The 17026-nt window shown below is 37.1% G+C and overlaps 1 protein-coding gene across 12 annotated transcripts in view; it reads right to left on the minus strand.

The window, feature by feature from the left end:
- Positions 1–17026, minus strand: part of CEP170 (centrosomal protein 170) — a 137601-nt gene that overhangs the window by 80776 nt on the left and 39799 nt on the right. For all 12 annotated transcript variants that reach the window (XM_025287253.3, XM_025287252.3, XM_025287251.3 and 9 more), the window contains exons 2-3: positions 16796–16941; positions 7238–7327 (exon numbers count right to left, since the gene is read on the minus strand). In XM_025287253.3, coding sequence (XP_025143038.3) covers positions 7238–7327; positions 16796–16900 — 195 coding nt within the window. In that variant the 5' untranslated portion in view covers positions 16901–16941. The remainder of the gene's footprint in view (positions 1–7237; positions 7328–16795; positions 16942–17026) is intronic.

Genomic DNA, 17026 nt, shown 5'->3' on the forward strand with positions numbered 1-17026 from the left:
AGTCTAAAAAAGGCTGAGGAAATATGAGCCAGACACAAAGTTTCATCTCTCAAAATGTAATTGAGAACACCTGGGAGCAAAAAGTCTTCTGATGGTTTAAAATTATAAAAGGGGAGAAAATTTAAAAGAGCAGAAGGAAAAAAAATCATTTATATAAATCAACTATGAAGCATTTTAACAAATTAGATATAGAAAGAAAAACAGGTTTTACTTCTTATGCTCATAGTATCATTTGCTCATACCTCTAGCTGGTAGGCAGGACAGGTGAGGACAACGAGGCACACAGCATGAAGTAACAATCAAGATTCGAGCTCAGAAGTAGAACTACTGGGATTCAAAATCAGGTCTCTGAACTACAAATCCCACATTCACTGCACATCAAGAACACTTGGGTGATCAAGCCAAGTCAGCTCCCCAGACTCCCCCATCCAAACCACGACCCTTAGAGAAGCCAACTGAACCAGACAAACATATTTAATTTAAATGCGAATGTATTACATAATTGACAGTATAGAATCATATAAGGACCAGGTACTGCAGTAATGCTCTGGGAAATCTGAAGGAAGTGGCCAGCAGCACAACACCTCAATCATGTTGCCAGCGAGTAAGGTGTCCTCTTCCTACCCTAACTACCTTCCTACTTGCTCATTCTATGCTATATACTGTTCTGATGCTGTGGGATTTGCAATGTGAAAGAGGACACAGCAGGGGCTGGAACACAGGGAGCTGAGGTAGAATGGGATGGGAGTGGTATGGCAAAAGCCAGTGGTGGCTATCAGAGGTGCAGGTGTTCCAGAGCACGGAGGAAGCACGAAGAACTGGAGGCAAACAAGGGCTCTCATAGAAAAGAGAAGCCTCAAGGAGCTCGCAGGGAAACAGCCCACTAACATAAGCTACAGAAGCAGTTCCAGCTTCCTCAAGCAGAACAGCCTCATTTCTGGTCGTAATAACGTTAAGTGTGGACCTAGGTAACTTGGAAGTGTATTTTAGGGTAGGGTGAAAGGAAGTAGAAGTGAAAGTAGTCACAGGTAGCTATTTATGAATTAAGTTGATAGTGCTTTTTAAAAAAAATTGACTGCATATGTATTCACTAAAAGTAGGTACTCTACAGGATGCCAAAGTTGTTTTAACTGCTTTTCTTATCATAACAGCAGTAACTAACACTTGTCTATGTGTGTGTGTGTGTGTGTGCACGTGCTCAGTCGTGTCCAACTCTTTGTGACCCCACAGACTGGAGCAAGAATGCTGGAGTGGGTTGCTATTTTCTCCTCCAGGGCATCTTCCTAACTCAGGGATAGAATTAGCCATCTCCTGCATTGGCAGGCAGATTCTTTACCACTGAATCACCAGGGAACTCCAGTAACTAACACTTACTGAATGCTTATTACATACTATTCTAGGTGTTTAAAACTATTAACTTATTCACAACTACCTGAGAGGAGTACTACTTTACTACTTCTATTTTTTAAAAATTGAGAAACAGAAAAATTAAGTGACGTGTCCAGCATCACACCACTAGTAAGAATTCAAGCTGGGCTCATACCACTACACTGCGCCTTCTCTGAAGTTACTACTTTTAACCTGATGCTCAAATTTCTAAAATTCTATGAATGTTAAGTTACCTAGGTCCATACTTAACGTTATGACGACCAGAAATGAGGCTGTTCTGCTTGAGGAAGCTGGAACTGCTTCTGTAGCTTATGTTAGTGGGCTGTTTCCCTGCGAGCTCCTCGAGGCTTCTCTTTTCTATGAGAGCTCTTGTTTGCCTCCAGTTCTTCCTGCTTCCTCCGTGCTCTGGAGCACCTGCACCTCTGACAGCCAAGTTTTCTATGAATAAAATGCATGACAGCTGGTAGTTCACAGACTTTGGCTACCAGAGTCCATTCTGGCATATTTCCTAGGCTATTCATTTGGGTAACAGTGCATTTATTATTTGTGTAACATTTTAAAGTTCTGTAACAGACAGACACTCACATATATTGTCACATTTAATCCTTACAACACTACTATAAAGCAAGAATTATGGTTTCACTATTCTAAAAATGAAGTCAGGTAACTAAATTTTGTGTTGAGTCTTCACATTCATAAACTTCAACTCATTCAGTTCAGTTGCTCAGTCGTGTCTGACTCTTTGTGACCCCATGAACCACAACTCATTGTATTTGCACAACTATGAATATATATGAGGAAATGGAATTTCAGAGGGTTTAAGTAATTTGTTCAATGTTATCATGCTCGTAAGTTACAGACTGAGATTCAAATCTAGGTCCTGATTTCAAGTTCAAAATGAAGATGTTACTCTCTCTGAGTTACTGTATTTCAGAAAATTATTGAGTACAATCAAATTACAAGAAAGGTCAGCTCTGATAAACTTAGAAGTTAATATTTCACCTGATTTTTTATAACCTACATCCATAATTTTTATATTTGGTCACAATGTTTTAAAAGACTAAAACACGAATGTTAATTCTCACTTATTATTTTCCAAGATATAATGTAAAGACACCTAAGATGAGTGCTGTGATCAAGATTAAATTTTCTAGTTTTAAAAGCAGACTATAACATTTTTAAAACATTCCACATATGGAAGTGGATTAAAAATTTCTCTATAAAGTCTTTCTACAGAAAATTCATTCAATTCCATTCAAAAAGATTCACTGGGTTCAGGCACTGTGGTGTGTTTACCGAAGCAAAAGGCCCAGGAACTGTTTGTTCAGAAGAACACAAAGTCTAACACGGTGGCAGATATTCACAAGCAGATTCACAAGCAGATTATTAAACCTTGCATTAGCAAGGCTGATAAAGCACCTGAGACAGAGATTAAAACAGAAGTCTGTAGGTGTGGACAAGGAAACAGCACCTCAGAATCCAAATTGCGTACTTACATGCCCCACGTTAGAACAATTTCTATTTTATCTGCCTATTTCCTCTATCTTAATCATTCAACATGTTAACTACATCAACGAGTTAATATTCTTCAATACCTTTTTTTTTCTGCCTTCAGGAGGATGTGGAACGTATGGCAAAAACCACCACAATAATGTAAAGTAATTAGCCTCCAATTAAAAAAAAAAAAGTATGACATATGACAAGGCACATGCAAGAATGACTAGGCTGCAGAAAATCTAACAGATTATTTGCAGAAGGAGACAGCATCATAGGAAAACTACTTTTTTGGAGGCATGGTAAGGAAAATGTGATGGAGCATAAATCTGGAAAAGCGGGTGATGCTGAATATGTGGTGTTTCAGTTCAAACATGAGGAATTAAAACTTAATTATGTGTCAGAGGAAACAAAGAAAGGGATGAATAAAACTAAGAGAAAAACATGCTTCCAAAAATGTATCTCAATGAATAAACATAAATGTCCTTCAGGAGCAGGCCAATTCAGAAAAGAAAAAAAAAAAATTACCATATTTGCCAAATTTCTGCATGTTTTTTCACATAATGTTTAATGGTATACATATATTTTTTATATATATCAATAATTATTTTTTTTTATATTTGTTTTTTTTTAGATTTTATTTTTAAATTTTACATAACTGTATTAGTTTTGCCAAATATCAAAATGAATCTGCCACAGGTATACATGTGTTCCCCATCCTGAACCCTCCTCCCTCCTCCCTCCCCATTCCATCCCTCTGGGTCGTCCCAGTGCACCAGCCCCAAGCATCCAGTATCGTGCATCGAACCTGGACTGGCAACTCGTTTCATACATGATATTTTACATGTTTCAATGCCATTCTCCCAAATCTTCCCACCCTCTCCCTCTCTCACAGAGTCCATAAGACTGTTCTATACATCAGTGTCTCTTTTGCTGTCTCGTACACAGGGTTATTGTTACCATGTTTCTAAATTCCATATATATGCGTTAGTATACTGTATTGGTGTTTTTCTTTCTGGCTTACTTCACTCTGTATAATAGGCTCCAGTTTCATCCACCTCATTAGAACTGATTCAAATGTATTCTTTTTAATGGCTGAATAATACTCCATTGTGTATATGTACCACAGCTTTCTTATCCATTCATCTGCTGATGGACATCTAGGTTGCTTCCATGTCCTGGCTATTATAAACAGTGCTGCAATGAACATTGGGGTACACGTGTCTCTTTCCCTTCTGGTTTCCTCAGTGTGTATGCCCAGCAGTGGGATTGCTGGATCATAAGGCAGGTCTATTTCCAGTTTTTTAAGAAATCTCCACACTGTTCTCCATAGTGGCTGTACTAGTTTGCATTCCCACCAACAGTGTAAGAGGGTTCCCTTTTCTCCACACCCTCTCCAGCATTTATTACTTGTAGACTTTTGGATCGCAGCCATTCTAACTGGTGTGAAATGGTACCTCATAGTGGTTTTGATTTGCATTTCTCTGATAATGAGTGATGTTGAGCATCTTTTCATGTGTTTATTAGCCATCTGTATGTCTTCTTTGGAGAAATGTCTATTTAGTTCTTTGGCCCATTTTTTGATTGGGTCATTTATTTTTCTGGAGTTGAGCTGTAGGAGTTGCTTGTATATTCTCGAGATTAGTTGTTTGTCAGTTGCTTCATTTGCTATTATCTTCTCCCATTCTGAAGGCTGTCTTTTCACCTTGCTAATAGTTTCCTTTGATGTGCAGAAGCTTTTAAGGTTAATTAGGTCCCATTTGTTTATTTTTGCTTTTATTTCCAATATTCTTGGAGGTGGGTCATAGAGGATCCTGCTGTGATGTATGTCGGAGAGTGTTTTGCCTATGTTCTCCTCTAGGAGTTTTATAGTTTCTGGTCTTACGTTTAGATCTTTAATCCATTTTGAGTTTATTTTTGTGTATGGTGTTAGAAAGTGTTCTAGTTTCATTCTTTTACAAGTGGTTGACCAGAGTTCCCAGCACCACTTGTTAAAGAGATTGTCTTTAATCCATTGTATATTCTTGCCTCCTTTGTCAAAGATAAGGTGTCCATATGTGCGTGGATTTATCTCTGGGCTTTCTATTTTGTTCCACTGATCTATATTTCTGTCTTTGTGCCAGTACCATACTGTCTTGATAACTGTGGCTTTGTAGTAGAGCCTGAAGTCAGGTAGGTTGATTCCTCCAGTTCCATTCTTCTTTCTCAAGATCGCTTTGGCTATTCGAGGTTTTCTGTTTTTCCATACAAATTGTGAAATTATTTGTTCTAGCTCTGTGAAGAATGCTGTTGGTAGCTTGATAGGGATTGCATTGAATCTATAGATTGCTTTGGGTAGTATACTCATTTTCACTATATTGATTCTTCCAATCCATGAACATGGTATATTTCTCCATCTGTTAGTGTCCTCTTTGATTTCTTTCACCAGTGTTTTATAGTTTCTATATATAGGTCTTTAGATTCTTTAGGTAGATATATTCCTAAGTATTTTATTCTTTCCGTTGCAATGGTGAATGGAATTGTTTCCTTAATTTCTCTTTCTGTTTTCTCATTATTAGTGTATAGGAATGCAAGGGATTTCTGGGTGTTGATTTTATATCCTGCAACTTTACTATAGTCATTGATTAGTTCTAGTAATTTTCTGGTGGAGTCTTGGGGTTTTCTATGTAGAGGATCATGTCATCTGCAAACAGTGAGAGCTTTACTTCAGTACCAGTTAGAAGAAGTATGCTGCTGCTGCTGCTGCTAAGTTGCTTCAGTCGTGTCCAACTCTGTGCAACCCCAGAGACGGCAGCCCACCAGGCCCCCCCGTCCCTGGGATTCTCCAAGCAAGAACACTGGAGTGGCTTGCCATTTCCTTCTTCAATGCATGAAAGTGAAAAGTGAAAGTGAAGTCGCTCAGTTGTGTCCGACTCTTAGCGACCCCATGGACTGCAGCCTACCAGGCTCCTCCGCCCATGGGATTTTCCGGGCAAGAGTACTGGAGTGGGGTCCCATTGCCTTCTCCGAAGAGAAGACTAGTACCAGATAATTTCAACAGTGAATTCTACCAAATTAACACCAATCCTTCTCAAACTCCTCCAAAATTATGGAAAAAAAAGGGAACACTTCCCAGTTCATCCTGAGGCCAGTCTATCCTGATACCAAAAAAAGACAAAGACGCCATCAAAACAGAACATATTTTTAATATAATTTATGAATATCCTTTATGAATATGTATGCAAAAATTCTTACCCTTTTGCAGCTTATAGACCGAGAAAGACAAACAATAACAACAAAGTAGTTGTTGCTGCTGCTAAGTTGCTTCAGTCATGTCCGACTCTGTGCGACTCCATAGACGGCAGCCCACCAGGCTCCCCTGTCCCTGGGATTCTCCAGGCAAGAACACTGGAGTGGGTTGCCATTTCCTTCTCCAATGCATGAAAGTGAAAAGTGAAAGTGAAGTCCCTCAGTCGTGTCCGACTCCTAGAGACCCCATGGACTGCAGCCTACCAGGCTCCTCTGTCCATGGGATTTTCCAGGCAAGAGTACTGGAGTGGGTTGCCATTGCCTAGACACATTTAATTCTGTGAAATTCTTTTAAAGAATTTCAAAGCACAGATCGCAACAACATTTTATTTTTGTTAGCAAAGCCATGAGAAAACTGAGAAGAAATAAGATAAATTATTCAACATGTCAGCATTCTCTTACACTGCAGCTACTTACATTCTGCCAATGTAGAAAAATCAATTGAAGAATTAGGGGAAAAAATTCACTGTAATAACACAAAAATTTTCAATGTAGGACTCCAAAGAAGCAACAACAGACACTAGAGTTTAGACAACACACCACATTTGTTAAGGTAAATGAACGTGTTTCACTCCTTTGTACTCTAATTTAGAAGATTCTTCAACGATCTAACACCAAACCATATTTGCATCTTTTTTTTTTTTTTGCCCAAAGTTAACCCACACGCATGACAGTTATGTCTCTCAAAGACTGCTTTTCTGAATTCTTACTGTCATGACTTACCACTCTTTTCTCACATATAAATTCAAGTCATTCAGTAAAGACAAGGCCTCCTCTTACTTCCTTAAAGAAGCCTTTTTTTTTTCTTTAACCATTAGATAATAACAACCAACAACCATCTGAATTCCTTTAAGTATTAACCACCAAGAGGGTTTCTTGGGAACGTAAGCCACATTCATATTCTAGCATAAGGTCCTCAAAGTGCTATGTACCTAGTAAGCACTTAAAAGTAGGTGCACACTAAAGAAAAGGAAATAAAACACAAACAAGATTTTGTGTTTTTATCTGTTTTCTTACAATATTAAACAAAAAGTCAAATAAGACAAAAAGAAAACTCTTAACTTACCCCATTTAGACTGCCTAAATCTTTCACCAAATGTTCATCAGTAGAGGCATCATAATTGATTACAGCATGTTGCTTATCCACACTACGAGACTGAAAGAAAAAATTTTAAGTTAAAAAAAAAAACAAACATGCAAGAAAATGCCAGAATAAATAACCAAAACAATGATTTTTGGCTAAATACTTTAATAAGATTGTAAATATAGGAAAATACCAAAGTAAAACTAGATTAAATGAGATTTAAACTGTTACTATCCAATAGAAATTTGGCATCACTTTTTAAAGAGGAAAGCTGCCACAATTTTAAGACATTCTTTTCTACCAAAGTCACATGTTCTACTTTTGAGAATTTAAATCAGCTGACTTTGTTGAATGTATCAAATTACAATACTTTTTTAAAAATAATATGAAACTCTTATATGGAAATCATGTGAATGATAACTTCATGTGTTATGTACCTCATTGCAAGAAAAATTACCATACAAGGCTTTTCATCTTTCATGTGATATGTTCCTGAATATAAAATTATCCTCACTTAGAATATGGGCTCTAAAACTCATGGGAGAGCTTTGAGAGAGAAAGAGAAAGTTAAAAAAAAAAAAGGAATTAGAATGGCAAACAGATTTCTGAAAATTGCTCTTGAGTCTCTTTTAAAGTACACACACACACTCTTTCTCTTAGAGCTTAGTGAGTTATCTATAGATGAAAGTGGCTCAGAGATGAACTATAAGCCTTTGGAAATTTGCACCCAAAGGAAGTAACAGTATAGCCACATGAAGAAATAATCTGAGAACCACTGGATATGAACTCAACAACCATTTACTACTGGGTTATTATGTTATCCTTGGTATACTAAAAGCAAAGGAACCATCCAAAATGGGGAGGAGGTATCATTTTCAGTTTTCAGTCCAGCATGTACATGTCACTGACGCAATGGACGTAAGTTTGAGTGGGGTCCGGGAGTTGGTGATGGAGAGGGAAGCCTGGCATGCTGCAGTCCATGGGGTTGCAAAGAGTCAGACAAAACTGAGCAACTGAACTGAACTGATGTACAGAGTTTGGAAGTCATTAAGTCTAACTGCTTATATCAATTCTGATCTCCAATCCTAGTGGTTTAAAGCAGCAGTCCCCAACTTTTCTGGCACCAGGAACTGGTTTTATGAAAGATAGTTTTTCCATGACCGGAGGCAGAGTGTGGTTTCAGGACGATCCAAGGGCACTCATTTCTTGTGTTAATGTTAATCTGTATTTGCAGCCACTCCCCACTGGAGCTAGAGCTAGCATCACTGCCTGGGTTCCACCAGATGATCAGGCATTAGATTTTCAAAAGGAGAACACAATCTATTATAGATCCCTCACTCGCACAGTTCACAGGAGGGTTCCAGCTCCTGTAAGAATCTAATGCTGCCACTGATCTGACAGTAGGTGGAGCTCAGTTGGTAACACAAGCGATAGGAAGCACCTCTAAATACGGATAAAGGTGCGCTGGCCTGCCACTCACCTCCTGCTGTGTGGCCAGGTTCCTAGAAGGCCATGGACTGGTAGTGGTCTGTGGTCTGGGAGTTGAGGACCCCTGGTTTAAAGTACAGATTCTGGAGTCAAAAAGAACTGGTCCAGCCAGCTGCCAATTATGGAACCTTGGTAAAACTACTCATCTTCATATTAATCACTCTATCAAAAGGTTCACCTAGCTTATAGTTTTTTTTCATGATGACTAAACACATGGGAGACATTTGTAAAGGCAAAACTGCCCTGCTTGAAAACTCCTCAAGCCTCTTACTGGCTAAGTTAAAATACACCAAATCTTTTATACAGTACACAGGGCCTGCCAAGATCTGGTGGCTTTAATGCCTAAGTCGTACTCTCTCTAAATGCTTGTGTTCACATCCTACATACAAACTACAAGGAACTATTAAAAACAGATACTGAATGCCATTCTATCTTCAATACCACACACTCAACCACATTCTAACTTTCCAGAAACCACTTATTCATCTTTTAAGATAATTCAGCTCAAGCCATCTCCTCTAGAAGTCTTTCCAGATTCCTCATTCCCACATTTTCTCACAGGCAGAAGTGACCAATCTCTTTTTTGTGTACCCCACACCAACTCCCATCATTGTCTTGTGTTATACTTACTTATTTATATAAACATCTCCTTCTACTAGAGCTACACCCTAAGGACAGAGACCCCAACTGTATACACAGTGATACCTCAGCGTTCAGCATGTGTGCTAAGTCGGCTTCAGTCATATCCGACTATGTGCGACCACAAGGATTGTAGCCTTCCAGGCTCCTGTCTACGGGATTCTTCAGGCAATAATACTAGAGTAGGTTGCCACTCTCTTCTCCAGGGGATCTTTCCGACTCAGGGATTGAACCCAGGTCGCCTGATTCTTTACCGTCTGAACCACCAGGGAAGCAGCAGCGTGCAGCACAGGGCCTACCTAGCATATGTTTAAAAAGGTTTGATGGAAAGAAAATCCATGGTATACGGCCAATCTCATTTCATAAATGATGGAGGTAGAAAAGTTTTCTCATATATAAAATTAAAAAAGTACAGAAGTTACAAAGTTCAGGCCAAATTTTAAGAAGCTGACAAACAAGATGGCTTGAAACAACAGAACTAAACCAAACCAAACCAATTCTGTCTCTCAGATAATTATAAAACTAGAAAAATTTGGAAAATAAGAGTATCAAAGCAAAGCAATAATACTTTTCTTAAAAAGAAATACTTCCTTTCCTGCAATAAACAAACAAGAAAAAGCCTGCCACTGAATAAAGTCAAAACATAAAAAACAATTTCAGGCCAGGCACAACAAGAAAGCATCCAAGACTCACACTGACTAATCTGTAACTAAAAACTAGCATACGAAATGGTACAAATGACTACTTGATATATGTCATACATGCTTTGGGTACGAAACAGCTATTGATCAACATTATTATTTTTCTCACTAAAATCTAAGACGGCAAAAAAGACAGAGAAATACATGGAAAACAAGCTAAGAAAAAACTACAAAGAGGAAAGACTGCCACTGTATGTCACCATCACTTAAAAAATTTAAAAGGTACTGTAGTTGACAGATTCTTTAAACATTCAGTTGCATTTTTACAATCACAGTAATAGTGATTTATCCTTTGCTATCCTTTGCTCCAAAGAATAGATGAAAATTAGTAACCTATGAGCTTCAAAACATACTCCATCATTAATACATCATACAAAATTATTAAATAATGAATCAAATATAATTTTATTATATTTACTATTATGTATGGAAAAAAATGTCTAATTAATATGATGATGATTCTCCAAATAGAGAAAAATTCATTCATTTGGAGCAATTAAAAAATTTTATGAATATAAAAATCAGAATTTTGAAAACTCTTTTCAAAAGGCAATCATTTGCATACAGAGGAATCCAATATATTATAATAAAACCCAGTCACTAAACCTTTCTAAATCTTAATTTTATCATTTGCAAAGTGGAGGTAATTGTATCTTTCAAAAATTGTTGAGGAACAACTGAAACAACATAAATGAATAATGATAACAAGAGAAAGTGTTATTCAACAGCATGGTGCTTTTAACAGTAATACTGTCTGTCACTCAAAGCAAAGCAAATATAATCTTTATCCTTAATTATACTTTATACCTTGCATTCATGGCTCTTTAAGATTTGTTTTACATAACATGTCTTAGGGAACATAGTATAATCATCCTTCAAGACAAACAAGCACAGCAAATTAATTTGTTAAAGTCTTCCAAGATTAAGTGGTAGAAAGAGAATTCTTAATTTCAAAATCACCTACTCATTAATATCCAAGCACATTTTCTTCTCAAGGACCACATTCTTTACACTACCTTTTTCGGAGTGAGATGAAACCTACCCACCCCCCGCCCCAAAAAACCCAACCAAACATTTATTTTGGTCACAATTAACAACAACAACAACAACAAAAATTAACTGTAATCAAACAGATCATATGACCTCATGGGATCATTTGTTCCCTTTTTGCAGTAGGTTTTAAGCTACATTGTCATCAAAGTATTGTTGCCAGTAAATCTAATTACAGGTAAGAAACTGCTGAAAACTATCTAGCAGAGATTCTAAAAGCTAGCAACTAACCAGTTATTTCCTGTAGGTTAAAAATAAAGGGTTTTTAAACCATAAATGCTAATTAGGCTAACAAAATCTTAAAAGATCTTTTATTTAATCATTAAAAAGCAATAAAATAGTACTACTTTTATTTCTAACAATTTCAATTATCAAACCAACTGATCTAACCAATGCAGAACCATTTAATCTATGTAACATCTTAAGATGAAAACATAACTTCATCAACTTAAGAGCTCTCATTTTTCAAAACAAATATAGTTCATATTTTTATACTTCCAAGTATTCACTTTTCAAAAGTATAAGCCATACATGAGCTTAGTTCACTTTTCAGAAATAATATAAAAAGAATAATGTTTCAAATAATCCATTTATTTTACTAATATACTATGAAAGATTAAACCACTTAAAAACTAAACACAATTTGTAAAAATACTTGTTCTTACTTTCATACACAAGATGTGTCTCTCTGTACTAAGAAGTTCCATTAATTTATAGAACTGATTCTGATTACCAGATAACCATTATGCTGATCAAATCATGGGCTTTTTTCAGAGAATACACTGTGTCTAGTGCAGTGCTATAAGAAGTATGCTCCAATCAGATAAAGAGCATAAGTATCTTTAGAGGTGGAGTCTGAAGAATAGGTAAAAACTGGTTTTTTTCTCACTTGATCATTGAGTTTCCTCATCAACTTTATATTTTAGTTTTAAAACAAAGCATAAATTTACAAAATAACCATAAGTAGAAGAGGTGTCCACATTAGACACATTGATGAACTTTAAATAAAAATGTTGATTTTTGACTTCTTATACTGGTAAAATTGCTTTCAGTTCTTTAAAAAATATTGATTTTGTTTTAAATTTGTTATAAAGGCATTGTTTCAATTATAATACCTGAATCAAATCAAAGATATTTTAAAATTTTGTTGCCACTGATTTCATTTATTTACTGTGGTAAAACATATATAACATATCGTTTATCATTTTAAACCTTTTAAGAGTATGATTCAGTGGCATTAATTAAATTTACAATGTTGTACAAACATCACTGTTGCATGATACTGGTTTCTAAAACCTTTCATCACCCAAACAGAACTCTGTTACTGTAAAGCGGTAACTCCCAAGTCTCCTTCCCCCAGCCACTGGTAATCACTAATCTACTCTGCATCTCTATGATGATGGTTCTAGATATTTGCTTGTACTAGATATTTCTAGATATTGCTTGTTCTAGATATTTCTTGTCTAGAATATATACTTTTTTTTTTTTTCTTTTTTTTTTGGCTACACTGGGTCTTTGTTGCTGTACTCGGGCCTTCTCTAGTTGTGGAAAGCAGGGCTACTCTCTAGCTCTGGTGCGTGGGATTCTCTCTGCAGTGGGTCCTCCTGTGGAACACAGGCTCTAGGGAACATGGGCTTCAGTGGTTCTGGTGCATGTGCTCAACAGGTGTGGGTGGGGACTCCAGGGCACAGGCTCAGTCATTGCAGCACATGGGCTCGGCTGCCCCATGGCTTGTGGAGTCACCATGGACTAGGGATCAAACTCCTGTCCCATGCATTACAAGGTGGGCTCTTAACCACTGACCACCAGAGAAGTCCCTTGATTTGCTTTTTTTAATGACAAATGGTGTTGAGCATCTTTCACATGCTTATCAGCCATATTTATATCTTCTTTGGAGAAATGTATCCAGTCTTCTGTCCATTTTTTTAAAGGGGGATATTTGTGATCTGTTGTTGAGTTGTAGGAGTTCTTCACATACTTTGGATATTAAACTCTTATAAGATATATGTTTTTATAAATATTTTCTCCCATTCTATGAGTTGTCCTTTCACTCTTGATAGTATCCTAAGATGCACAAGGTTTTCATTTTGATGAAGTCAAATTTACCTACTTTCTGCTTTCTCTGTTTGTGCGACTGGTATCATCAATCACGAATCTACTGCCAAATCCAAGGTCATTAAGATTTATCCCTATGATTTATTCTAAGGGTTTTATGGCTTTAGCTTTTACATTCAGGTCATTGATCCATTTTGAGTTAATTTTTATATATGTTGTGAAGTAGGGGACCAAACTCACTTTATTTTTATGTGGAAGTACAGTTGTCCCAATTTTATCTGTTGGAAAGACCATTCTTTACTGAACGGACTTGGCTCCCTTCTCAAAAACCTAATGCAGCAGTGTCCTAGGGCTGCCACAACAAAGTACCATAAATTGGGTGGTAAAATCAGTTAAAAACAATACGTTCCTTCTCTCAAAGTTCTGGACTCCGGAAGTCCAAATTCAAGGAGTTGGTAGGACTGTGTTTCCTCTAAAACTTTTAGGGAAGAATCTTCCCTTGTCTCTTCCAGTTTCTCATAACCCATGTTTCCTGAGCTTCTTTCTGGCAGCATAACTCCAATCTCTGCTTCTATTTTTACATGGCTGTCTTCTCTCTGGGTCTGTCTTTTCCTCATCTGATGACACAAGTTATACTGGCTTAGAATCCACCCTAATAACTCCATCTTAACTTGACTATATCCTCCAAGACCCTGTTTCCAAATAAGGTCACATTCATAAGTATGGGGTATTAAGACTTTCATACACCTTTTGGGGGAACACAATTCAAAACATAACAGCCATAGGTATATGGGCTTATTTCTGAACTCTCCATTCTGTTCCACTTGTCTATATGTCTACCCTTATTCCAGTATTGCTAGCTTTATAATAAATTTAGAATTTGAGAAGTGTGAGCCATTCAACTTTATTCTTCTTTTTGAAGGTTGCTTTGCCATTTTTAAATTTTGCCAACTTTGCCAAACTATTCAGAAACAAATAATCTTTGAAAGTGAAAGTGAAGTCGCTCAGTCGTGTCCAACTCTTTGTGACCCCATGGACTGTCCTCCATCCATGGGATTTTTCAGGCAAGATTACTGGAGTGGGTTGCCATTCCCTTCTCCAGATTCCCGACCCAAGGATCGAACCCAGGTCTCCCGCATTATAAGCAAGACACTCTACCGTGTGAGCCACCAGGGAAGTCTAAATAATCTTTAATCAATCTTTATTATGGGTTCCATTTTCCTGATTCTTTACAGGCCTGATAATTTTTTACTGGTTACCAGACACTGGGAATTTTACCTTTTTGGATGATAGATATTTCTATATTCCTATAAATATTCTTGAACTTTGCTCTGAGACACAGCTAAATTACTTTTTCAAAAAATGTGACCCTTTTGTTTTTAATATTTTTAGATAAGAGTAGAACTCAGACTAGCATTAATTATTTCCCCAATACAGAGGGGTAGAGACCAATGCCCTGTAAATTATGAGGATCTCCAATCTGGCTGTTAGAAATAGGAATCATTTCTAACCCTGTTAGTGCCAATTACTGTTAACTCTATAATCTTTTTGAGTTTTGTTCCCCCTGCCCTTGGGGAGTTTCTTCACACATGTGTGCTGATCCGTACTCAATCACATATGTGTGTGTGTTTAGTTGCTCAGTCCTGTCTGATTCTTTGTGACCCTTTGGAGTGCAGTCTACCAGGCTCCTCTGTCCATGGAATTTCTGAGGCAAGAATACTGGAGTGGGTTGCCATTTCTTCCTCCAGGGGATCTTCCTGACCCAGGGAATGAACCTACGTCTCCTGTGTCTCCTGTACTGCAGGCGGATTCTTTACCCACTGAGCCATCAGGGAAGTTCCACTCAATCACATACTCAAGGGTAATTCTCTGCAGAGTTCTTTCTCTGTGTAGCTCTTTCCTCTCTGATACTGGATCGCATCTTGGTCTCCTTGGACTCTCAGTTTCCTCCCTCCAACCTAATTGTCAGATAACCTACATTTGTTACACGTAAACCAAGACACAGACACCTCACCAGTCATGTCTTTTAATCTTATCTCCCTGTAAGTGTAAGAAGAGATTTATCCTGTAAGTTCCTAAACAGCCATTCCCATATTTCTTAAGATATTGCTATGCTGGTTCAAGACAAATGCCACGCAGAAACAACCTCTTCCACTCTCTAATGAATGAGTTCTACCCAGTTTGAACCTAAAATATGTTTCAGTTACAAGTGGCCTATATCCAAACAGAATCATTACTGCCTTCTTCTTAGTTGCTAGTCTCACCACTCCATCACATTGAGGAGCCCAGAAAATCTTTGCACTATTCTATTTCTCACTGAATTTGTTTAATTAAGGTATCATTAAACATGTAACTCATATAGCTCTATAGTGGCTTTACTTTTACTGTCTCAAAACTGTAAGTTCTTAAAGTAAAAATGTATATAAATATATTCAAATCTGACTTTTCTGGGGATAATGAAGGTTTTCTCAGTCTCGGCACTACTGATATTTTTGAGCGAATAATTATTTGTTGTATGTGTTCTGGTAGTAACAGAGGAGGTATGAAGAAGTACTTTACATATCGTAGGATGTTTAGCAAACCTGCTTGACCTTTGCCTACCGAATGTCAGTAGCAATCACTTCCAATCCTCCACCATGCATGACAATCAAAATGTCTCTAAATATTGCAGATATCTTTTGGAAAAGTTAGAGAAGGCAAGATCATACCATTTGAGAACCACTGGGCTAACACAATAAACATCTCTATTCTAAGCACTTGTTCAGTTTTTAATCAATAAAAGCGGGGAGAGCAATTGGATAAAACTTTATTTTAGACTGTCAGGACCTATTAAATTAACAAAGTTCTCAAAAACTTGGGGATCATTTTTGCTAATTACTTTGCTCAAAAATATCTTAAAAGTGTGTTTTAAAAGTAATTGCTTTAAAATGAGGCTTCCCAGTGGCACAGTGGTAAAGAATCTACCTGCCAATGCAGGAGACCTAAGAGACATGGGTTTGATTCCTGCATCGGGAAAATCCCTTGGAAAAGTAAATGGCAACCCACTCCAGTATTCTTGCCTGGAAAATTTCCATGGACAGAGGAGTCTGGTGGGCTACAGTCTATGGGGTTGCAAAGAGTTGGGACACGACTGAGCGTGCACGCACCTTTAAAAATAATTCAGTTTTAAATACCAACAATCTGCATGCTCAAACTATTAGAAGATATAATGAATAAATATGAATATCTCTGAAAGAAACAGATTAATTCCAGTATCAATCAACTACCCATGAATAAAATTCAGTTCTACTTCATGCTATGCTAATTTTATGAATTAGTACACTTACATGGAGATAAAATTATTACTTGTGTGTTAAGAGTGCATAATGTTAAACTTCTTAAAAATAAACTTCTCTACTCAAAGTTCTCATTTTTTAATATATAATCTCCAAGACTTAGAACTTATTTTTAAATGGTACAAGAGGGAAAAAATTAAACTAGTAGCTAGAATTTAAAGAGGGAGAGTTGGAAAGCTCAAAGTTCACAGTAAAGCAGTGTTGCTGTTCAAAGAAAAATACTTCATAACAATTTCAGGTTTTGAGTAGACATAGAAGGTGGATGCAATTACCTGCAACATGAGCTCACAGTCATCTCTTCCAACAAAAATCATTTCTCGTGGCAGCCTGTGGCGAGTGCCTCCACTGCTCACCAAAAACCAGGATGTTAAGCTCATTTTCTGTTTAGCTTCTAAGTCTTTGGGAAAGCTACGTCATCCTGAAGAGAGAGATTTAGAAAAGCATACATTCAGATATTTTCAATTTCGGTATCTATTCACCAAACCCTGTAAGTAGGCCTTGGA

Source organism: Bubalus bubalis, chromosome 5 (assembly GCF_019923935.1).
Source record: "Bubalus bubalis isolate 160015118507 breed Murrah chromosome 5, NDDB_SH_1, whole genome shotgun sequence".
Classification (NCBI taxonomy): domain Eukaryota; kingdom Metazoa; phylum Chordata; class Mammalia; order Artiodactyla; family Bovidae; genus Bubalus; species Bubalus bubalis.